The sequence below is a fragment of the Microcaecilia unicolor genome, chromosome 5 (assembly GCF_901765095.1).
Source record: "Microcaecilia unicolor chromosome 5, aMicUni1.1, whole genome shotgun sequence".
NCBI lineage: Eukaryota > Metazoa > Chordata > Amphibia > Gymnophiona > Siphonopidae > Microcaecilia > Microcaecilia unicolor.
The window spans coordinates 76,613,603-76,639,493 of NC_044035.1; the positions used below are offsets into that span (position 1 = coordinate 76,613,603).

Below are 25,891 nucleotides of genomic sequence, written 5' to 3' on the forward strand. Positions count from 1 at the left end.
AGCCAAAATACTTCCTCTAATTAGTTGTTACCTATTAACTTCATGGTGTGTCCTCTACATTTAGTACAGTTTGAAAGTGTAAATAACTTTCAGAGAACAGAGAAAAATGTAGGCAGATAAAGACTAAATGGCCTATCCAGTCTGTTCATCCATGCCATTTACTCTTCCTATTCATGCTCTCTAGTCTAGATGTTGTTATAGACCTCTATAATATTTGCTCCTTAGCTTTCTTCTCCAAACTGAAGAGCCCTAACCTCTTTAGTATTTGTTCATAGGCCCCTTACCATTTTCATAACCATTCTCTGAACCTTTTCAAGTTCTGGTATATCTGTTTTGGGTTAAAACGACCAAACTGCATACAATACTCAAGGTGTGTTAATACCACAGAATGACAGAAACAGACAACTATCATTCTTGCTACCACTTAGCATTTTATGTGCATACTGAACATTTCAATGCACTTTCCACAATGGTGACAAAATTTGTTCCCTATGTAGTTTATAGTTTGATACTTTTCAACGCTGAATTTCACCTGCCATTTAGATGCCTGCTCCTCCTGTAGTATCTCACAATCTGCATATGATTAACTAACTTTCAGCAATTTGGTATCATCTGCCAATATAATCAGCTTACTTGATTCCTTTTCCAGATCATTTATACAGGTCCCGGGATACTCATCTTTCAGTTCATATATATATATATTGTAAGGAATATGCCGAAAGGAAGAGGGACCCCAGCTACCCACCGGAGAAAAGAGAGCCGGAGGGTAGGAGGGAAGAACCTAGGGATGCTCAGGTTTTGCCCAAAAGGGACATAAAGATGGGAAACTACAACTCCCAGAAGGCCACAGGAGAGCTCCGGGGGAGGAGAAGTAGGGTGCAGAACCAAGGAGCTCCAGAAGAGGGCCGCCAGGGAAAAGGAAAAGCTGATTCTCCCACCTGGTGGAGGAGGTGGTGGAACCGGTGGCAGGAGAAGGAAAAGCAGCCTAGCAGAGTTAATGAAGAAAAGTGTAATCAGCTGGAAAAGGGGTGGGGGGAGGAGAAAATGGACTGGGCTACTGAAGGAAGAGGAGAAGAGAATGAACCGGAGGCGATGGAGCAGGAGGAGGCTGAGCTGGTCTTAGACGAACCCATGGAGCTCTTGGCTATGGCTCAGCCAGCACTGGAGGTATAGGGGAGAGGCCTGGGTCAGAGCGGGAGGAGGTCAGGAGAATAGAGACTGACCTAGAGGGTGGGACCCAAGGCTTTGAGCCCGCGCAAAGCCTGACTTTATTGAGCTGTACTGAGAGAAGCCTGGCTGTACTTGGACTGTGTTTGAAACAGCCTAGCTCCATTGAACTGTGCTGAGAGAAGCCTGGCTGTAATTGGACTGTGTTAGAAACAGCCTGACTTTATTGAGCTGTACTGAGAGAAGCCTGGCTGTACTTGGACTGTGTTTGAAACAGCCTAGCTCCATTGAACTGTGCTGAGAGAAGCCTGGCTGTAATTGGACTGTGTTAGAAACAGCCTGACTTTATTGGACTGGGCTGAGAGAAGCCTGGCTGTACTTGGACTGTGTTTGAAACAGCCTAGCTCCATTGAACTGTGCTGAGAGAAGCCTGGCTGTAATTGGACTGTGTTAGAAACAGCCTGACTTTATTGAGCTGTACTGAGAGAAGCCTGGCTGTACTTGGACTGTGTTTGAAACAGCCTAGCTCCATTGAACTGTGCTGAGAGAAGCCTGGCTGTAATTGGACTGTGTTAGAAACAGCCTGACTTTATTGAGCTGTGCGGAGAGAAGCCTGGCTGTACTTGGACTGTGTTTGAAACAGCCTAGCTCCATTGAACTGTGCTGAGAGAAGCCTGGCTGTAATTGGACTGTGTTAGAAACAGCCTGACTTTATTGAGCTGTGCTGAGAGAACCCTGGCTGTAATTGGACTGGGTTTAAAACAGCCGAGGAGCTGTTGAAGAAAAGGGGGTTGGGTTGCCAATCCCAAAAACAGGCCCAAGAAAGAAGAAGAAACACATAAAGTGGAAAACAGAGAGCTCGGTGCTGGTGGTGAGGAGGCTTCACGGACTTAGCCAGTAGGAGCCTTGTTTACAAGTGGTGTCAGGAGTGGGATCTTGCTGCAGGACCTGTCGCTAGAGGAGGCCGTGACCCGACTGGACGAGAAGCCCCACGAGAGGGCCAACGCTGAGAAAGGCGCAGACCCATCTTGGGTTCCGGTAAGCGGGCCTAACTGGGGGAGGGGGGGGAGGTGTTAGAGGGATCAGAGAAAGAGTCCAACTTAAGTGAGGTAATCGCACTTGGAGGTGGTTCTCTGTTGTTTTGTCCCTCCCCCAGGTGGCAGTGCCAGTGCCGTGATGGACCCCAAGGAGATCTTCGGGTGGATGACTCTCCAGTTCCAAAAACAGCAGGAGCTGACGGCCAAGATAGTCGAGGACTCTCTGATGGCGGCCCGGGATCAGCAGCAACCAGTACTCAACATGCTACAAGACTTTTTCCAGAGAGGGGCTAATGTTCCTCGTGAGGGGGAAACCGGAGCAAATGGACACGGGCCCGGAGGAAGCGGTGCGGTAGGACATGTCTCCATGAATTCCCTTAACTGGGGGAAGTTGTCCGAGCAGGATAATGTGGACGATTTTTTGACAGCATTTGAGAGGGTGGCTGGGGCAGCTGGGTGGCCACAAGAGCAGTGGGCCATGAGATTGGTGCCGTCTCTATCCGGGGAGGCTTTGGCAGCCTTTAGGGATTTGTCTCCGGAAGAGGCTGCCAACTATGGAAGGTTGAAAGAAGCTATCAAGGACAGATATGGACTCAGTACACAAGCTTACAGACGTAAGTTTAGAGCCACCAAATGGGAAAAGGGGACCCCCCCTAAAGCGGTAGCAAATAAGCTAATGGATTTAGTGAAAAAATGGTTGGAGCCCGAGCGACACAACCTGCACGAGGTACTGCAAGAATTAGTAGTGGAGCAATTCCTCCAGGGTCTGCCCGACGAAATTAGGGCCGAATTAATAAAGAGGGGATGTAAGACAGTAGAGGGGGTGACATCGGGTTTGGAATGTTACCTGGAAGCCCAGCAGTGGGGGGGACCAGAGCGGGAGGGAGGCAGGACTCGGGCGTTAGGAAAGGGGGCCGAAGGTTTCCCTAATTAAGCCGGAGACCCCCGCAGGGAGTAAAAAGACCGAGTTAGACGCCGGCCCGAGTAGAAAGGCTATTCCTTTTGGGAGCAAGGGGTGTTTTAAGTGTGGTGAAGTGTGGTGAAGTAGGAAGTACTCCTGTAGCCAGGACCTGCTCACCAGGGGATGTATTATCCTTTCGCACCGAGGATATATCTCCAAATGTTGCCCGGGAGGGAAAGGTTAGGACAGCTGTTGTACTTGGTGATTCGATCATTAGGCATATAGATAGCTGGGTGGCTGGTGGACGTGAAGATCGCCTGGTGACTTGCCTGCCTGGTGCGAAGGTGGCGGACCTCACACGTCACCTAGATAGGATTTTATATAGTGCTGGGGAGGAGACGGCTGTCTTGGTACATGTGGGTACTAATGACATAGGAAAATGTGGGAGAGAGGTTCTGGAAGCAAAATTTAGGCTCTTAGGTAGAAAGCTGAAATCCAGATCCTCCAGGGTAGCATTTTCTGAAATGCTACCTGTGCCACGCGCAGGGCCCAAGAGACAGGCAGAGCTCCAGAGTCTCAATGCGTGGATGAGACGATGGTGCAGGGAGGAGGGCTTTAGATTTGTTAGGAACTGGGCAACATTCTGGGGAAGGGGGGGCCTATTCCGAAAGGATGGGCTCCATCTTAACCAGAGTGGGACCAGGCTGCTGGCATCGGCGTTTAAGAAGGAGATAGAGCAGCTTTTAAACTAGAAATGGGGGGAAGGCCGACAGTCGCTCAAAAGAGCATGGTTCGGGATAAGGTATCTTTCAAAGATATCACCATAACAGGGAAGATAGAGTATCCTGATAGTGAGGTTGCAAAAGAGATTGTAGTAGATCGGGTATCTTTAATAACAATAAAAATCAGACAAAAGATTGCCAATTAATACTGTCAAGTACTAAGCATGATGTACTTAGGAACAACAAACATAGTTTGAAATGTCTATATGCGAATGCCAGGAGCCTAAGAAATAAGATGGGGGAGTTGGAATATATTGCACTAAATGAAAAATTAGATATAATAGGCATCTCTGAGACCTGGTGGAAGGAGGATAACCAGTGGGACACTGTCATACCGGGGTACAAATTATATCGTAGTGATAGGGTGAATCGGATTGGTGGAGGGGTAGCATTGTATATTAACGAGAGCCTTGAATCAAATAGATTGAAAATTCTGCAGGAAACAAAACACTCCTTGGAATCACTGTGGATTGAAATTCCATGTGCAAAGGGGAAAAGGATAGTGATAGGAGTGTACTACCGTCCGCCTGGCCAGGACGAACAGACGGATGCGGAAATGTTAAAAGAAATCAGGGACGCAAACAAACTGGGCAACACAATAATAATGGGGGATTTCAATTACCCGCATATAGACTGGGTTAATGTAACATCTGTACACGCAAGGGACATAAGATTTCTTGATGAAATCAAGGACAGCTTCATGGAACAGCTAGTTCAGGAGCCGACAAGAGAAGGAAAAATACTAGACTTAGTCCTTAGTGGTGCTCATGATCCAGTGCAGGGGGTAACGATACGAGGGCCGCTTGATAACAGTGATCATAATATGATCGGTTTTGATATTGGCATTGAAGGAAGTGAAACTAGGAAATCAAGTACGCTAGCGTTTAACTATAGAAAAGGTGATTACGACAAAATGAGAAAAATGGTGAAAAAAAAGACTGAAAGGAGCAGCTCGCAGAGTAAAAAACTTGCATCAGGCGTGGATGCTGTTTAAAAACACCATCCTGGAGGTTCAGGACAAATATATTCCACGTATTAGAAAAAAGGGAAAAAAGACTAAACGTCAGCCGGCGTGGCTAAACAGTAAGATAAAGGAAATCATTAGAGCCAAAAAACAATCCTTCAGAAAGTGGAGAAGAGAACCAACTGAAAGTAACAGGATAGATCATAAGGAATGCCAAGCCAAATGCAAAGCGGAGATAAGGAGGGCAAAAAAGGACTTTGAGAAGAAATTAGCGTTGGAAGCAAAAATACATAGTAAAAATTTTTTTAGATACATTAAAAGCAGGAAACCGGCCAAAGAGTCGGTTGGGCCGCTGGACGAAAATGGTGTTAAAGGGGCGATCAAGGAGGACAAAGCCGTAGCGGAGAAATTAAATGAATTCTTTGCTTCGGTCTTCACCGAGGAGGATTTGGGGGGGACACCGGTGCTGGAAAGAATATTTGAAGCGGGGGAGTCGGAGAAACTAAACAAATTCTCTGTAACCTTGGAGGATGTAATGGGTCAGTCAGCAAGCTGAAGAGTAGTAAATCACCGGGACCTGATGGTATTCATCCCAGAGTATTAATAGAACTAAAAAATGAACTTGCGGAGCTACTGTTAGAAATATGCAATCTGTCCCTAAAATCGAGTGTAGTACCGGAAGACTGGAGGGTAGCCAATGTTACTCCGATTTTTAAGAAGGGTTCCAGAGGAGATCCGGGAAATTATAGACCGGTGAGTCTGACGTCGGTGCCGGGCAAGATGGTGGAGGCTATTATTAAGAATAAAATTGCAGAGCATATACAAAAACATGGACTGATGAGACAAAGTCAGCACGGATTTAGTGAAGGGAAGTCTTGCCTCACCAATCTAATGCATTTTTTTGAGGGGGTAAGCAAACATGTGGACAATGGGGAGCCGGTTGATATTGTATATCTGGATTTTCAGAAGGCGTTTGACAAAGTGCCGCACGAAAGACTCCTGAAGAAATTGCAGAGTCATGGAATCGGAGGTAGGGTATTATTATGGATTAAGAACTGGTTGAAAGATAGGAAGCAGAGAGTAGGATTGCGTGGCCAGTATTCTCAGTGGAGGAGGGTAGTTAGTGGGGTCCCGCAGGGGTCTGTGCTGGGTCCGTTGCTTTTTAATGTATTTATAAATGACCTAGAGATGGGAATAACTAGTGAGGTAATTAAATTTGCCGATGACACAAAATATTCAGGGTCGTCAAGTCGCAGGAGGAATGTGAACGATTACAGGAGGACCTTGCGAGACTGGGAGAATGGGCGTGCAAGTGGCAGATGAAGTTCAATGTTGACAAGTGCAAAGTGATGCATGTGGGTAAGAGGAACCCGAATTATAGCTACGTCTTGCAAGGTTCCGCGTTAGGAGTTACGGATCAAGAAAGGGATCTGGGTGTCGTCGTCGATGATACGCTGAAACCTTCTGCTCAGTGTGCTGCTGCGGCTAGGAAAGCGAATAGAATGTTGGGTGTTATTAGGAAGGGTATGGAGTCCAGGTGTGCGGATGTTATAATGCCGTTGTATCGCTCCATGGTGCGACCGCACCTGGAGTATTGTGTTCAGTACTGGTCTCCGTATCTCAAAAAAGATATAGTAGAATTGGAAAAGGTACAGCGAAGGGCGACGAAAATGATAGTGGGGATGGGACGACTTTCCTATGAAGAGAGGCTGAGAAGGCTAGGGCTTTTCAGCTTGGAGAAGAGACGGCTGAGGGGAGATATGATAGAAGTGTATAAAATAATGAGTGGAATGGATCGGGTGGATGTGAAGCGACTGTTCACGCTATCCAAAAATACTAGGACTAGAGGGCATGAGTTGAAGCTACAGTGTGGTAAATTTAAAACGAATCGGAGAAACTTTTTCTTCACCCAACGTGTAATTAGACTCTGGAATTCGTTGCCGGAGAACGTGGTACGGGCGGTTAGCTTGACGGAGTTTAAAAAGGGGTTAGATAGATTCCTAAAGGACAAGTCCATAGACCGCTATTAAATGGACTTGGAAAATTCCGCATTTTTAGGTATAACTTGTCTGGAATGTTTTTACGTTTGGGGAGCGTGCCAGGTGCCCTTGACCTGGATTGGCCACTGTCGGTGACAGGATGCTGGGCTAGATGGACCTTTGGTCTTTCCCAGTATGGCACTACTTATGTACTTATGTAAGGTAGGCCATTTCAAAAAGGATTGCCAGTGGCGGGAGGGGTGGATCTCTCAGGTAGAAAAAGGAGTTAGGCCCAGGTACCTAACTCAAGTTAAGGTGGAGGGAGTACCCATCACCGCCATGTTAGACTCTGGGGCCGACCAATCCATGATCTCCCGGAGGCTGTGGCAACAGATAAGAAAGAGGAGGGCCCCGGGCAGGGAGACCTATGATGGAGGGGTGTCTATCCAATATATTCATGGGGCCAGGACCCGTTATGCACTCCAGCGGGTCAACTTACAGGGGCCCACCGGAGAGCTAGAGCTGGCCATGGCCGTTCTACCCAGATTGCCGCATGAGATGATTTTAGGGAGGGATTGGCCACCTTTTATAGAGTGTATGGGGGAGAGAAAAGTGTTGGTCACTACCAGGGCCCAGGCTCACCGCGAGGTAGACGAAGAGACAGAGGGAATAGGGGGGGGTTTTCCTTTTCAGGGGGAGGTATTGGGCGAACCGGGCCGGGAAAAAAAAAGGAAAGCCGTGAAAAAAAAGGAGCAGAAGGGTAGAAGGGAGGCTCTTCAGCGGGCACAGAGGGAGAGTTACCTGCCGGTGGCCCCGGAAGAATTGAGGGAGCAGTTTCCCCAATTTCATAGGGAGCAGGCCACGGACCCTACCTTAGAGTATGCCTGGGAAAGGGCGCGCCAGGGAGAAGGCCAGGTAGCTCCGGGGTTCCTGATAGAAGGGAACATCCTATATAGAAAGGTGCCAAATTGGGAGCACTCGGGCGGAGGGAAACAGCTGGTGGTACCCCGAGCTTTTCGTCCGCTGGTGGTAAGGCTGGCCCACGACCATCCTCTGAGCGGACATAAGGGCTCCCAGGCCACCCTGACCCAAATATTGGCGAGGTTTTATTGGCCGGGCATATATGGGGAGGTGGAAAAATACTGCAAGTCCTGCCCCAGATGTCAGAAGGTATCAGACAGATGCCCTCCTAAAGCCCCATTAAAGCCGCTGCCACGGGTAGAACAACCGGTGAGGAGAATAGCCATGGATATTGTGGGGCCAGTAACAAGGTCCCAGAGAGGGTATCTCTATGTGTTAGTAGTTATGGACATGGCCACCAGGTATCCATGGGCCCTGCCCTTAAGGAACATTTCGGCCAAGGGTATTGCCTGGGAACTCATAAAAAATTTTTGTGAGGTAGGTTTTCCCCAAGAAGTTTTGACAGACCGGGGTTCCAACTTTATGTCCCATACCTTAAGACAAGTATGGGAGGCCTTTGGGATAAAACATGTACGTACGGCAGCTTACCATCCCCAAACCAATGGGATGGTGGAACGCTTTAACAGGACCTTAAAGGGGATGCTAAAAAAAGCCTTAGGGGAGGATAGGACCGGGTGGGACCAACTTTTACCCTTTGTGCTCTATGCATACCGGGAGAAGGTGCAAGACTCCTTAGGAGTTTCACCGTATGAGTTAATGTTTGGCAGAAGACCCAGGGGTATATTAGATATTGTACAGGAACACTGGGTACCTCCGGAAACCAGCGAGCAGTCCGTGGGCGCATATTTGCAGGATCTAAGGGGCAGAGTGGGTAGGATGAAGGAGTATGCCCAGGACCGTCTAGAACGGAGCCAAGAACAACAAAAGGGATATTACGATAGAGGGACTCGGGACAGGGAGTTTGCCGCCGGGGATAGGGTCCTCATCTTAATCTCGGAAGATCCCCATAGGTTCGCCTCAAGATGGAAGGGACCCTGGGTGGTGAAGAGGAGACTCGGTCCCCTCACGTATGAGGTGGCGAATGAGAGGGGTCGGGTCCAGACGTTTCACGTTAATCTTATGAAACCTTGGGTAGCGAGGGTAGGGTTTCAAACGCGGGGGGACGAAAAGGAAGGAGAGGAGTTAGGGCCTCAAATAAGAGAGATTTTCAACCCTGCGAGCCCGGAGTTAACCCCCGGTTACCCCAGGGGCAGCAAAAAGAGATAGGAAGGCTCTTAGAGCGCTTTAAAGATGTTTTGACAGCATGCCCGGGGAGTACCCACCTAGTAGAGCATGACATTGTAACTGAACGGGGTAAGATAGTAAGGCAAAGGCCCTATAGACTCTCACCAATGAAAAGGAGGGAAGTCATTAAACAAGTGCAGGAAATGTTGGACTTTGGGGTAATTGAGGAATCCCATAGTCCCTGGTCCAGCCCAGTGGTGTTAGTACCAAAACCTGAAGGGGAGTGGAGATTTTGTATTGATTTCCGTCAGCTTAATACTATCTCTCAAGCTGATGCCTATCCTATGCCTTATATTGAAGAGTTGGTAGACAGGTTGGGGTCAGCCCAGTATCTTACCACTTTAGATTTAACAAAAGGGTACTGGCAGATTCCCCTTTCCCCCGGAGCCCAAGCAAAGACAGCTTTTAGTACCCCTATAGGCTTGTACCAATTCAAAAGGCTGCCCTTTGGCCTAAATTCGGCGGCGGCGAGCTGCCAACGATTGCTGGACCAAGTCCTCAGACCACATCAGACATATGCCGCGGCCTATATGGATGATGTGGTAGTACACAGTGAGGACTGGAACAATCATTTGAAACAGGTAGGGGCAGTGCTGCAATCGTTTAGGGAGGCTGGACTTACCCTTAACCCGAAGAAATGTTACTTTGCCCAGTATAGGGTGAAGTATTTGGGGTATAATGTAGGCCGGGGGGAGGTGCGACCCTTACTGAATAAAGTTAAAAGCATCCAAGACTTTCCCCGACCCAATCGGAAAAAACAATTGCGTAGGTTCCTGGGGATGGTGGGGTATTACAGGAGATTCATCCCGCACTTTTCTGTAATGGCTACGCCCTTAACAGACATGTTGAGGGGTAAGAGCCCGGACCAACTGAGGTGGGGGGAGGCGGAGTTGCGAGCGTTAGAGCAGATGCAGCAGGCCCTGTGCCATGAACCGGTGTTGAAGGCCGTGGATTTCGAAAAACCCTTTATCCTACAAACGGATGCGTCGGGGAGGGGGCTAGGGGCAGTGCTGTCTCAGGAACATGAAGGGGCAGAACATCCCGTGCTGTATCTAAGCCGTAAACTCCTACCTCATGAAAACCATTACTCCACCATAGAGAAGGAATGTTTAGCTATTAGGTGGGCAATACAAGAGTGTACGGTCTATCTCGAAGGGAGGAAATTTAAGCTAGTAACGGACCATGCCCCACTGAAGTGGCTAAATTTAATGAAAAATAACAATGGAAGGCTAATGCGGTGGTATTTAGCACTACAACCCTTCCAATACACAGTGGAGCATCAGCCGGGGAGATGTTTGGGAAATGTGGATGCCATATCCCGGGTAGGCGAGGATAAGGAAGAAAAGGGGGAAGAATTGGGGAGTAAAAGCTTAAGGGAGGGGGTATGTAAGGAATATGCCGAAAGGAAGAGGGACCCCAGCTACCCACCGGAGAAAAGAGAGCCGGAGGGTAGAAGGGAAGACCCTAGGGATGCTCAGGTTTTGCCCAAAAGGGACATAAAGATGGGAAACTACAACTCCCAGAAGGCCACAGGAGAGCTCCGGGGGAGGAGAAGTAGGGTGCAGAACCAAGGAGCTCCAGAAGAGGGCCGCCAGGGAAAAGGAAAAGCTGATTCTCCCACCTGGTGGAGGAGGTGGTGGAACCGGTGGCAGGAGAAGGAAAAGCAGCCTAGCAGAGTTAATGAAGAAAAGTGTAATCAGCTGGAAAAGGGGTGGGGGGAGGAGAAAATGGACTGGGCTACTGAAGGAAGAGGAGAAGAGAATGAACCGGAGGCGATGGAGCAGGAGGAGGCTGAGCTGGTCTTAGACGAACCCATGGAGCTCTTGGCTATGGCTCAGCCAGCACTGGAGGTATAGGGGAGAGGCCTGGGTCAGAGCGGGAGGAGGTCAGGAGAATAGAGACTGACCTAGAGGGTGGGACCCAAGGCTTTGAGCCCGCGCAAAGCCTGACTTTATTGAGCTGTACTGAGAGAAGCCTGGCTGTACTTGGACTGTGTTTGAAACAGCCTAGCTCCATTGAACTGTGCTGAGAGAAGCCTGGCTGTACTTGGACTGTGTTTGAAACAGCCTAGCTCCATTGAACTGTGCTGAGAGAAGCCTGGCTGTAATTGGACTGTGTTAGAAACAGGCTGACTTTATTGAGCTGTACTGAGAGAAGCCTGGCTGTACTTGGACTGTGTTTGAAACAGCCTAGCTCCATTGAACTGTGCTGAGAGAAGCCTGGCTGTAATTGGACTGTGTTAGAAACAGCCTGACTTTATTGAGCTGTGCGGAGAGAAGCCTGGCTGTACTTGGACTGTGTTTGAAACAGCCTAGCTCCATTGAACTGTGCTGAGAGAAGCCTGGCTGTAATTGGACTGTGTTAGAAACAGCCTGACTTTATTGAGCTGTGCGGAGAGAAGCCTGGCTGTACTTGGACTGTGTTTGAAACAGCCTAGCTCCATTGAACTGTGCTGAGAGAAGCCTGGCTGTAATTGGACTGTGTTAGAAACAGCCTGACTTTATTGAGCTGTGCTGAGAGAACCCTGGCTGTAATTGGACTGGGTTTAAAACAGCCGAGGAGCTGTTGAAGAAAAGGGGGTTGGGTTGCCAATCCCAAAAACAGGCCCAAGAAAGAAGAAGAAACACATAAAGTGGAAAACAGAGAGCTCGGTGCTGGTGGTGAGGAGGCTTCACGGACTTAGCCAGTAGGAGCCTTGTTTACAATATATATATATATATATGTATATATGTATATATATATGTATATATGTATATATATATATATATATATATATATATATATATATATATATATATATATATATATATATATATATATATATGGAAAAGCTCAGACCTTTCTGCAGAAACTAAGCTAACCAGAGAATTTAGGTGGCCTTTAGCCCACTGGAAGGAAATTGATCTTCAGTAGGTTACAACAGACTATCTGGCAGTAGGTTGTTTCATTATATATATACATGAGTATCCCAGGACCTGTATAAATGATCTGGAATATTATATATATTATATATAAAATGAAAGACTATCGAGTTTCAATATTACTGTTTCTAGCTCTTGTGTTACTCTAACTAAAAGGAGGCCAGTGTTGTATTTTTCTGCTGCAGAACGGCACAAGGCAAGGTTGTCTTCATTGCCTCCTACTTTTTGCTCTGTTCTTGGAGCCCCTGGCTTATAAGATCAGGTATAACCCTGATATTTTAAGGTGAGGTGGAACAGTCCAGATTTTTTAAATATTGTAATTTGCAGATGATATACTTCATATTACAAAACCTTTGTTTTCTTTGCCAATTCTGAGAGTTGAGGGATTTCAGGGTAGTCATATTGATCTTAGTTTCAGGTTTTAAGCCAGAAGCTCTCAACTTTAAATTTGCCAGATAGTCTATTGTAACCTACTGAAGATCAATTTCCTTCCAGTGGGCTAAAGGCCACCTAAATTCTCTGGTTATCTTAGTTTCTGCAGAAAGGTCTGAGCTTTTCCACTTAAATTATTGCCCTCTTATCTGAATCATGTCCCAGTACTTGGATCGGTGAGCTAAACACAATCGGTCATTGATGGGGCAAGTAGGTATTGTAAAGGAAATTTGGCAAGGCCACCATTTATCCGTTTCAGACTCTTCCATGTTAAATGGACAGTGACTGGTAATAATATCAAGTTAAATTCAGTTGCTTTAGTAGACAGGACAGGTAGGGTCCAGTGCTATGATGGTATGAAAATTGTTGTGCTATATGCTGGCTCTGTTACAAACAGAATATACACTGAGCACTTTATAAATTTAACTAAAACATTTAAAATAATTTAAAAGGTATGTAATAAATGGTTAAGAATTGAACCATTGTGAAATTCTTATGAATTGTGAAATGAGTTAAAATTTACTGCTAAGTGATGCACTTGGAGTGCAGAAACCCAAAAGAGAGATGCCTGATAGGAGGAGAGAGATTAGTAAGCTTGATTCAGGAGAGAGACTTTGGGGTGTTGGTGTCCGAGGATCTGAAGGTTAAGAAACAATGCGACAAGGCAGCGGCCACGGCCAGAAGGATGCTAGGCTGCATAGAGAGGGGTATAACCAGAAGAAGAAAGCAGGTGTTGAAGCCCTTCTACAAGTCGTTGGTGAGACCACACTTGAAGTGTTGTGTTCAGTTTTGGAGGCCATATCTTGCTAAAGATGTAAAAACACTGGAAGTGGTGCTGCAAAAATAGTATGGGATTTGCATTGCAAACTGTACGAGGAGAGACTTGCCGACCTGAACATGTATGCCTTGGAGGAAAGGAGAAACAGGGGTGACATAATACAAACGTTCAAATTATTTGAAAGGTATTAATCCGCAAACAAACCTTTTCCAGAGACGAGAAGGAGGTAGAACTAGAGGACACGAATTGAGGTTGAAGGGGGGCAGACTCAGGAGTAATGTCAGGAAGTATTTTTTTCATGGAGAGGGTGGTGGATACATAGAATGCCCTCCCACGAGAGGTGGTGGAGATGAAAACTGTAACGGAATTCAAACATGCGTGGGATAAACACAAAGGAATCCTTTTTAGAAGGAATGGATCCACGGAATCTTAGCAGAGATTGGGTGCAACACCGGTAATTGGGAAGCAAAACCAGTGCTGGGCAGACTTCTACGGTCTGTGCCCTGATCGTGACTGAATAAATATGGATGGGCTGGAGTGTAAATTTTAAGGGGCTTCGACGTTAGCTTCAGAACTTTTAGTACAAAACAGTGCTGAGCAGACTTCTACGGTCTATGGCCTGAGAATGGCAAGGACAAAGCAAACTCGGGTATACATATAAAGTATGGCATACCATGTAAATTGAGTTTATCTTGTTGGGCAGACTGGATGGACCGTACAGGTCTTTATCTGCCGTCATTTACTATGTTACTATCCAGCTCATTTTCGAAAGAGAAGGGCGGCCATCTTCCGACACAAATCGGGTGATGGGCGTCCTTTTCTCAAGGCCAGCCAAATCGGCATAATCGAAAGCCGATTTTGGCCACCCTCAACTGCTTTCCGTCGCGGGGATGCCCAAAGTTCAAGGGGGCATGTTGCCAGTGTACCGAAGGCGGGACAGGGGTGTGGTTAACAGATGGCTGTCCTCGGCCGATAATGGAAAAAAGAAGGGCGTCCCTGACAAGCATTTGGCCAACTTTACTTGGTGGAGAGGGACAGAGGAGAGTGAGGCGCCACCGCTGGGTGAGCATGAGCTAAGAATGGGTGGGCCTGTACCCACCAGGTCTACTCATAGCTATGCCACTGTTCTAGAAGTCATAGGGGGATTACTTGCACAACATGGTAGTACCAACCCTAACCTTCTTACCAGGCACACTGATAGACCAATCAGTTGTTATTTGCTGTCATCTACTATGATACCATTCCTCACAAGCTTTATTTTTTATTTGGTTGTCAGAATAATTATATACAATATATAAAACTTACAAAGGGCATTTATGAAGTGGAGATACTTCTGCTGTCATAGTAAGCCATGGAATGAAGACTGGATATCTTTGTTGCATGTGACTTTGTTCTCTTACAGTCCCTTTCATTTCTTGTTTGTCAAGCATGCCAGTTGATAGTGAGTATTGATTCTCCTGAAAATTAGAAGCAAAAAAAAAATCAATGCAGCATCTTTACAAGTTTTAATTTTGTATATTTGAGGCCAAACTGGTGGCTCAGAAGTAAGTACTCTGCACTACCATATGGGGATCTTAGCTCAATTCCCAGGCCAGAAGAAGGTGAGCTTAGGCAAATCAATTAACATTCAGTCTCCTCAGTGGTTAGTGCAGCGGACACTGATCCTGGGGAACTGGGTTCAATTCTCACTGCAGCTCCTTGTGACTCTGGGCAAGTCACTTAACCCTCCATTGCCCCAGGTACAAATAAGTACCTGTATATATTATATAAACTGCTTTGAATGTAGTTACAAAAAAAAACACAGAAAGGCAGTATATCAAGCCCAATTCCCTTATTCGTAAGGAAACATGTCCGGGTGAAAACGTCCAAGTGTTTGTCAGGGACATCCTTGCTTTTTTCGATTATGGGTCAAAGAAATCCAAGTGTTAGGCGCGCCCAAGTCCCGCCTTTGCTATGCCTCCATCATGCCCCCTTGTAATTTGGACGTCCTTGTGACGGACTGCAGTTAGAGACGTCCAAAATTGGGTTTCCATTATACCGATTTGGACATCTCTGGGAGAAGGACGTCCATCTTCCGATTTATGTCAAAAGATGGACGTCCTTCTCTTTCGAAAATGAGCCCAGTAGTGTATCTAGATTTTCAGACAGCTTTTGATAAAGTTCCTCATGAGAGACTCCTGAGAAAATGAAAGAGTCATGGGATAGGAGGCACGGTTCTGGTGTGGATTAGGAATTGGTTATTGGATAGAAAACAGACGGTAGGGTTAAATGGTCATTTCTCTCAATGGAGGAGGGTGAACAGTGGAGTGCCACAGGGATCTATTTAACATATTTATAAATAATATGGAAATCAGAAAGACAAATGAGGTGATTAAACTTGCAGATGATACAAAACTATTCAAGGTTATTAAAACACACGCGGACTGTGAAACATTACAGGAAGACCTTAGGAAATTGGAAGACTGGGCGTCCAAATAGCACATGAAATTTAATGTGGACAAATGCAAGGTGATGCACACTGGAAAGAATAACCCGAACCGTAGTTACCTGATACTAGGGTCCACCTTGAGGGTCAGCACTCAAGATAAAGATTTAGGTGTCATTGTAGATAATACGCTGAAATCTGCTGCTCATTGTGCTGCAGCAGCCAAAAAAGCAAACAGGATGCTAGGAATTATTAGAAAAGGGATGGTGAATAAGACTGAAAATACTATAATGCCTTTGTATTGCTCCATGGTGTGTCTGCCTCTTGAGTACTGCTTTCAGTTCTAGTCACCGTATCACAAAAAAGATATAGCGGAATAAGAAAAGGTTCAAAGAAGAGCGACCAAAATGATAAAGGGGATGGAACTCCTTTCATATGAGGAAAGACTAAAGAGGCTAGGGCTCTTAAGCTTGGAAAGAGTTGGAAAGAGTTGGATGAGGGGAGACATGATTGAGGTCTACAAAATCCTGAGAGGTGTAGAAGTAAATCGATTTTTTACTCATTCCAAAAGTACAAAGACTAGGGGACACTCAAGAAAGTTACATGATAAAACTTTTAAAACAAATAGGAGGAAATATTTTTTCACTCAATGAATAGTTAAACTCTGGAACTTTTTGCCGGAGTATGTGATAACAGCATTTACTGTGTCTGGGTTTAAAAAAGGTTTGGACAAATTCCTGGAGGAAAAGTGCATAGTCTGCTATTGAGACAGACATGGGAAGCAACTGCTTGCCCCTGCGATTTGTATTATGGAATGTTGCTACTATTTTGGGTTTCTGCCAGGTACTTGTGACCTGAATTGGGCACTGTTGGAAACAGGATACTTGGCTAGATGGACCATTGGTCTGACCCAGTATGGCTATTCTTATGTTCTTATAATTGGTTTATGCGCAGATCTAGGATATGCATCCAAATTTGGGCATCTAACATTGGATGGCCTATACAGAATCTGGGGCTAAGTTTATAGAACAGGTGCCTTCATGTATGCATACTGGGTCAGACCAATTAGTGGTAGTTAATGCCAATTATTGGTACTTAGTATTAGATAAGCACAAATTAAGGGCCAATTAACCAATGAAGTTACAAAGATATGTGACGGTATTCTTTAACTATGTACACAGTTTATAGAATAAGGGAGATAATGTTTGCCCTGGCTTGCAAAATCTTCTGGATGAGCCTGGAGATTGGTAGTATGGGCAGAAAGGCATACATAAGGTATCCACCACCAAGCTACTGGATGATGAGATCCTAGAGCAGAATTTTTCGCATTTTGTGTTGCTTTCTGTTGCAAAGAGGTCTACATAAGGATGCTCCCACTTAAGAACACAAAATAGCAGAAACCAGGACTATAGCTACCTAAACAAAAACTATTATAATATTTCAGTGTCACAGCTAGCCAATAGTGAACTTCATAAGATTTTTTAGAGTACCCTAAGATATAACCCACTACTTAAGTGGTTTCTGCTATTTTGTATTTTATGTTACCAGAGACAAGGATATTTTTGACTTCGGATTCTGTAGGCCCACTTAAGAACATGCATTTTCTACAAGGCGCCACTTGTACAGCTGCAACTTCCAGTTGAGGTTGTCTGCCTGCTGATTCTGTTCTCCCAGCAAATATGTAGCCTGTAGGTGTACCTTCAGTTGTACTAGGTCCCAAATTCAACAGTCCCCTTTACAAAGAGTATGAGATCCTGCACCATTTTCTTTATGTAGAACATTGTAACTTGATTGTGGGTGTATATCAAGATACCTTCCCCAGACCCAGTCTTTCAATGTCTGTACAGCACATAGCTCAAAGTTCCTAGACAATTATGTGGAATTGGCTCTCTGTCCCTGAGTTTTAAATTGTAAACATTGAGCTTCCCAGCCCAATGGTGATGCATCTGTTATGAACAGGGCTTTTTTTTGAAGGGGTACTTTGGGGGTACTGAGTACCGGCACCTTTTCCATTGTCTGCCAAAATTGACCCATGGGCCCCAAGTTTTAATTAAAGAGCTCAGGCTCTACACACCAATTCTGTCTTGTCATAAATTCTGTGACTGGTTGCAGGGGCCCTGGCTATTGTGGTGTGAGTTCCTCAGTGATCACCCCACCCCGGTAGGGTGGCCTAGCATTTGAGTACTGGCACCTTATTTGCTATAAAAAATGCACTGGTTATGAGGATTACATCAAACAGTGTTTGACAAAATGGGGCACCCATGCCAAGGTTGTTTGGGTCCTGCCATCTCAAGGATCATTTGATCTATGATGTTATGGACACCCTTTTGATGTCTGTGCTGGTTCCACTGTAATGGATGTTTGCAAATTATACCACGGGGATCACAGCTACCATAGTCACCATGTGGCCCAGTAACCTTGGAAAGGACTGTGCAGAGCATGTGTTTGCTGAGACTATCTACATGTTCAAAATTTGAATTGTGCACAAGTGAGCATCTGCTAGGTAGGCCCTGCCTAAAGGTATGACTAAATATTCCTCATTAATTTACTCATCACCGTGGTCAGACTGTCCAGACTGGAGTTTTGACCCTCAACCTTACTTCCATTTTTATGGTCACATCCAGCCTTCTTCCATCCTCTGAGACCACTTCTGGCTCTAAAGAAGCATTGTTAATAGTGGAGTGGAGGAGTGGCCTAGTGGTTAGGGTGGTGGACTTTGGTCCTGGGGAACTGAGGAACTGAGTTCAATTCCCAGCACAGGCAGCTCCTTGCAACTCTGGGCAAGTCACTTAACCCTCCATTGCCCCATGTAAGCCGCATTGAGCCTGCCATGAGTGGGAAAGCACGGGGTACAAATGTAACAAAAAAAAAATTTGTTCTCTTTGCATATTATGGGACTTGCCATAAATAACATTCATTACTGTATGTTAGCACATGCTAACATTATAGTACTTTTTAGTAAATGTAGGCTATAAGTTTATCATGCACTTCCATCAGGACCTAATACAAATCTTTCAGCTTCTGGAAAACATGATGATTTGTCTTTAACCCCCCCTCCCCCAAATAACCTTGCCACTGCTTATAAGTTGATCATTTAAATAAAACAAATCTCCTGTCCCAAAGCACATATAGGATTTCTTCTGCAAATAAACAGTAAGGGTAATGCATTGATATACTGCCTTTCTGTGGAACAGTCAAAGGGTTAAGTCAAACACTATTTTGATTTTTGTTTTGTAGTTTATAGCTGTGTCCAGACAATACCAGCTTCTGTTTGCTTTACTTTGGGGTCATTCCATGTCAAGTGGTCTGGTGGTCCCTGCTCGACCATCACGGATTTTGATGAAATTTGTGAACATTCATACATGTCCCCAAGGAACATTAATAAAGTTTTACGTTCGCCGATGTAATACTTGCTGAGTTATAGTAATCTGTTTGACCCCATACTGCAGCCTTCTATGGTATGACTCCGAGATTTCGGCAACTTTGAGACACTGTATCTCCGGCAATATTTTATTGAGAGAAACAAAACTTGGCTATCTTGTACAACTTTTTGGGCTCTATTAAACAAAATAATAAAAAAATCTTCAAGAGCGATTTCCATGAAGAAAATTTGGAGCAAACTTGGTCCGAAAAATTTGTGGCTCGAAAAAATTGTAAAGTTTGGTTTTTTATATCTCTGGAATTAAAGGTGTGATAAACGTGAACCTTTGCACACAACAACTTATCAACACAAGGTTTTTGAATATAAAATTTTATTCTCCTAATATTTTCCATTAGTTCACAAATTGAGTGTAAAGTTGATGATTTTTGCAAAAACGCCAAAAATAGGGTATTTTTAGCCCACTTTTACAAAAAAAGACCTTCTTTTTCATTAGAAAGAGCATATAAGTACATAAGTACATAAGTAGTGCCATACTGAGAAAGACCAAAGGTCCATCTAGCCCAGCATCCTGTCACCGACAGTGGCCAATCCAGGTCAAGGGCACCTGGCACGCTCCCCAAACGTAAAAACATTCCAGACAAGTTATACCTAAAAATGAGGAATTTTTCCAGTCCATTTAATAGCGGTCTATGGACTTGTCCTTTAGGAATCTATCTAACCCCTTTTTAAACTCCGTCAAGCTAACCGCCCGTACCACGTTCTCCGGCAATGAATTCCAGAGTCTAATTACACGTTGGGTGAAGAAAAATTTTCTCCGATTCGTTTTAAATTTACCACACTGTAGCTTCAACTCATGCCCTCTAGTCCTAGTATTTTTGGATAGCGTGAACAGTCGCTTCACATCCACCCGATCCATTCCACTCATTATTTTATACACTTCTATCATATCTCCCCTCAGCCGTCTCTTCTCCAAGCTGAAAAGCCCTAGCCTTCTCAGCCTCTCTTCATAGGAAAGTCGTCCCATCCCCACTATCATTTTCGTCGCCCTTCGCTGTACCTTTTCCAATTCTACTATATCTTTTTTGAGATACGGAGACCAGTACTGAACACAATACTCCAGGTGCGGTCGCACCATGGAGCGATACAACGGCATTATAACATCCGCACACCTGGACTCCATACCCTTCTTAATAACACCCAACATTCTATTCGCTTTCCTAGCTGCAGCAGCACACTGAGCAGAAGGTTTCAGCGTATCATCGACGACGACACCCAGATCCCTTTCTTGATCCGTAACTCCTAACGCGGAACCTTGCAAGACGTAGCTATAATTCGGGTTCCTCTTACCCACATGCATCACTTTGCACTTGTCAACATTGAACTTCATCTGCCACTTGCACGCCCATTCTCCCAGTCTCGCAAGGTCCTCCTGTAATCGTTCACATTCCTCCTGCGACTTTAAACTCCTTTAAAAAGTAGGGTTGGTTTTTCATCACTGGCATATAAGGCCCTAGAAATAGGAACAAAGTTGAGGACGTTGCTATCGCAATGTCATATACTTCAACATGCATTTTTCTATATTGTGTTATTTTCTTTCCATTTCTGCTGAAGTTTAAAGTGTATAATTCATTTTTTGCATGCTATATGAATCTGTAAGTCTACTAGCGGTGCTTCTACATTGGTTAAATATTCTGTAAGTACCTTATTGATAACGCACATTAGCATGTTTCGGCTATAGGATTCTGTACTGTGCAAGTGTAGTTGTATGTTTCTGTCATAACATAAGAATCTTTATAACTTCTCTTTTTCAGATTCGCATTAATTTAATACAATTACTTTATATTATTAATTATTGCGATTTTGCTTAATATGCGAAAAATGAATGTCAAAGAGTCAACTGACAATCCTACTTTGCTCATTTGCGTTGTTGGAAAAAAATTGGGCTGCATTATGTGTACAGCTTGTCCGCCAATGAAAAAATGCTCATTACTCGGCGAGTGGAGGTTGAGTTCACAGACGATGACCAAATCTGCCTGCATCACAAAGCAATGTATTTGGAAAAGTACGAAATGAAGCAAAAGTCGTGCTGCAACCCATTCGACAAACAAAATCACATAGTTAAACATGGACTGTTGAAAGTCGATCTAGCCATGTCCAATGATTTGAAAAAATTGAAAACATGTGAAGCCAGGCCAAAAAATGTGTTCCAAGTGTAAAACGAAATATGTTTCCATGGTCAAAAGCAAGGCAGAGTCATCGTCATCAGAAAATTACGATATGGACATTTCAGACATTCTTGATCAACGTTTGACTGATTTGGGGACTTCTCCATTAAAAATTCGGAGGTTGGCCAGTAGGGATAAAACTAGATGATTTGGCTGTCTGACTTATTAAGGGTAAGCGTAATGGGATTTGATATACTACCTTTCTGTGGTACAATCAAAGCAATTTAAAATTATTATATGCAGGCACTTTCTCAGTCCATAGTAGGCTCACAAGCTAAGTAAAAGAGATCTCATTTGCTGTATCTTATCTGGAAGCCTGTCCTCTATATCCACTCTGTGAAGTTTCCTCTTTCTTTTTAAATTATTTATTCTCATGAAAAAGCAATTTATAACAATTTACATTTTCCCCAGCAAACTGTTTTCCTCTTCCAGTCTGTTCTCTTTGGTAAACTTGCATTTCTCTTGTCGTTTGTGCTCTCTCTCTTCTTTTAAAACACATTTTCTTGCCCAGCTCAGCAGATAATTAATTTGTCAACTGTAGAAAACCAATCTCTTGTCAGCCTGGAACTAATAGCCTCTATGGTTTGTCTGGGTGTCACAAAATTGTGGCAATATTATTTATTTATACTCCACATCATCCCAAACTGGCTCAGGTTCAGTTTGGCTAACAAGCAATAAACAGCATTGACTAACAATAAATGGTTACGTTAACAGTAAGCATAGATTATTAAATCACGCCAAAAGACATAGATTATTACTATCAGAGAAGCATTGAAGATAGATAATATCATTAGGAGGTATTGATGCCCCTCTACAAATCGTTGGTGAGGCCCCACTTGGAGTGTTGTGTTCAGATTTGGAGGCCATATCTTGCTAAAGATGTACAAAGACTGTAAGTGGTAATGCAAAAATGGTATGGGATTTGCATTGCAAACTGTACGAGGAGAGACTTGCCAACCTGAACATGTATACCTTGGAGGAAAGGAGAAACAGGGGTGACATGATACTGACGTTCAAATATTTGAAAGGTATTAATCCGCAAACAAACCTTTTCCAGAGACTGGAAGGTGGTAGAACTAGACAACATGAATTGAAGTTGAAGGAGGGCAGACTCAGGAGTAATGTCAGGAAGTATTTTTTCATAGAGTGGGTGGTAGATACATGGAATGCCCTCCCGGCGGGAGGTGGTGGAGATGAAAACGGTAATGGAATTCAAACACGCATGGGATAAACACAAAGGAATCCTGTTTAGAAGGAATAGATCCATGAAAACTTAGCGAAGATTAGATGGCAACGTCGGTAATTGGGAAGCAAAACCAGTGCTGGGCAGACTTCTACGGTCTACACCCTGATCATGACTGAATAGATATGGATGGGCTTGAGTATAAATTTTAAGGGGCTTCAACATTAGCTTCAAAACTTTTAGTACAAGAAATGTGCTGGGCAGACTTCTATGGTCTGTGCCCTGAGAATGGCAAGGACAAATCAAACTCGGGTATACATATAAAGTATCACATACTGTGTAAAGTGAGTTTATCTTGTTGGGCAGACTGGATGAACCGTACAGGTCTTTATCTGCCGTCATTTACTATGTTACTATGTTAGCAGTTGAATCATATTTTGTCATTATTAAAAGCAGTACTCATCAAGAATGGTTTTTCAGCATTTTGCAGAAGGACATATGGAGAGGCACATTTTCAAAGCACTTAGCCTTCCAAAGTTCCATAGAAACCTATGGAACTTTGGAAGGCTAAGTGCTTTGAAAATATGCCTCATAGCCTACTAGGAATCTAAGATGTTTAGGTAATAAAATCCATTTCTTAGTGCTTTGATAAGAAAAGCCTGCAGTATGAATAGATTTGTAGATAACTTTCTTACAAAAAGTATATTAATCAATGAAGGCTATATTTAAATACCTCTTTTTTCTTCCAGTTTACCAAGACTGAATCAAAAGGTTCTATATTCTCATAGGAGTCTTCCCTGAGCTCCTTTGCTGAATCAGTAAGTTTCGCTGTGACCTCCTTCTTATATTCTTCCTCTTCATGTTCATTAACCTTGACCAGTCTTAAATTTAAACAATACATATATTAAAGTATTTTTTGCCATAGCGAAAAAAATAGATGAGAAAACGTTTAGTAAAAGGGCCTCTAAAGTATTCTATAGAAAATATAGAGATGTCCCTAGCATTATATAGTAGTATCATCATTTCAAGGGGAAGGTATTTCATATTAGTAATCATGATTTATATTTATTGCTATATATATCAGGAGATTGATAAGATATAACACCATGAAGCATAATGTAGTGACATTAAAATTAACAAGTTTTACCACAATAGGGCTCTTTTACTAAAGTGTGGTATGTTTGTGCATTTACAGTGCATTAAGTAACGAGGAGGAGCATAATCGAAAGGTTGTCCAAATCTGAATTTGGGCGGCCTCACGAAGCTGGCCAAGATCAGGCAGGTATAATCAAAAAATAATATGGGTGCCCTTAGACATTCCATTATCGCAGCTGAAAACGCCCAAATCAGGGGCGCCCAAAGTATAGGAAAAAGGACGCCCTTAGACATTCCATTATCGCAGTTGAAAACACCCAAATCAGGGACACCCAAAGTATACAAAAAATACGGCAGTTATTTGAGAAACCCGTCCTTGTTATTGTACTTTATACTTCTCAATGTTCCTTATATTTCCCCATACCTGGATGCCCACAACTACATGCACTGTACTTGCAGAACATGCAGCTATGGGAAATATAAGGAACATACATATTTTATTGTGTATATATGAAGTTCACACACTTGATAATGATGCATATAAGGAAAACTCCGCACACAGGCCCCGCAGGCGTGACAACAGTCCATGAACGTCCATGCGTCACGGCCATCCATGTGTGGAGCCATTATAGATGCCAAGACTTGCACGTACTGACCTGTCCATATATGGGATGGTCGTCCATATATGGAGCTGTACATGTAAAGACGGTCATCACGCATGGGTGTCCATATAAGGCGATGCACGCTTTCCAACGGTTATTCACTAAGAAACATGGCACTCCAGGGAGAACCAAATTTTAGCGAGCAGGAGACTCTGTGCCTAGTGCACCTGTGCTTAAAGCACAGAAGAATTCTGTTTAGGCACCACCACCACCTGCCCCCCAGGACTCTCTCCAACCAAGCCTGGGGTGAGATAAGGGATAGGTTGGAGAGGTAAGTGTTTGCTCACCCCCCCCCCCCCCTCCTGGGCTATCAGGGTCCCCTCCTGTAGCTACACTTATTAGAGCTCCCTCAGCAATGTAAGCACAAACTGTAGTCTGCATTCAAGGGTAATCAGTGATATGTGCACATGCACATTCATTAATCGAATCTATGTACTAGAAAGCAAAAACATTCCCACATCCCTACAATACTGCACACAAACGGTACTCTCTGTCCTCATGTCCACCTCAATGACATCATCTGTACCAATGTAATGCCCCCCCCCCAATCAGTGTTGCGAGTTTGTGTGCTGAAGGCAAGAAGGGCCATCCCCTGACTCCTGGTGTACAAACTTATATCTTGCAGAAGATTTGGCATTCGGAGGGACTTCGAGTCCCTCCGGCGGAGGTTCCACCAAACCAAAAGAGAGAGCCCTGACATGATCAGGGCAGTGAGACAGCGCCTCAGGGCTCGATGTAAGTAATATAAACAGGGCACCTGTACTCATTTGTAAATGTATTTATTTAATAATGCAAATGTCCTGTACAATATAAGTTTCCATGTGGCTAATAGGCAACTAGTAAGTCATAACACCTCTGTCCCAGATCAAGGCCTGCGGTTGCAGCTACCCTCCCATGAGTGTGGCTGCAACTTCCAACTAACCTCCTCTGAGATGAATGAGATGACATGCCTCACTTTTGTATCCCCCTTTCTGGGGTGGATCCTGTTTCATGGTATTCCTGCCTGAGGTCCTACTCTTAGTGGATGTCATTGCCTCATATTAAAGTTATGTGCTTCCCACCCCCCCACCCCCCAAAAAAAAACAAACCCAAAATGGTCAGCCAACCATAGTCACAAATCATAATGCAAACATGCTGCTGAGCAATGAGTGTGGTCTGCCTGTGTACTCTGTGTCAGACCAGCATCCAGGTTCCCTGTCATGTCATCTCATGCATCTCACACCCCATGGGTATAGCCCAGGGCTCACCACACCTTTCCCCATCCCTGCCTCAGTCCAGCCAGCTCCTACACTATGCAAGCCATGTTGGATGTGTTGATCTCAAAGACAATCCTGTTACATACACAGGGCGGCAGCAGCGGCAGGAGGAGGCTGAGGAGGTGGAGGCCGAGGAGGAGGAGGCCGAGGCTGAGGCATGGATAGATATGCCTCCTCTGGAGGGGGAGGAGCACCCACCAGCCCCAGCAACACCACCAGCTCCACCCACACCAGCAGCTACAGACTATAGTGCCGCAGTACTGCAACTCCTGCAGCATCTGGTTGCTGTAGTCAACCAGTTGCCGCAGGAGGTGGCAGCACTGCGGCACTCTGTGGGGGAGCGGCAGGAGACCCACAGCAGGCTCGTGCTGCTGGTAATGGAGCTGCTATGGCGGCATTTGAAGAGGGAGGGATAGGGGAGGGGAGATTGTTTTGGGGGGGAGAATGTTGGGGGGGGATTGTGAATAGTTTTTTATTGTATATAGTTATAATACAAT

At 44.6% G+C, this 25,891-nt stretch overlaps 1 protein-coding gene across 1 annotated transcript in view; it reads right to left on the bottom strand.

Moving 5' to 3' along the window:
- The window catches only part of CC2D2B (coiled-coil and C2 domain containing 2B), a 227,789-nt gene that overhangs the window by 144,998 nt on the left and 56,900 nt on the right, over nucleotides 1-25,891 (bottom strand). The window contains 2 exon segments of the mRNA XM_030204963.1: nucleotides 14,472-14,623; nucleotides 23,115-23,262. Of these exon segments, the coding sequence (XP_030060823.1) occupies nucleotides 14,472-14,623; nucleotides 23,115-23,262 (300 nt within the window).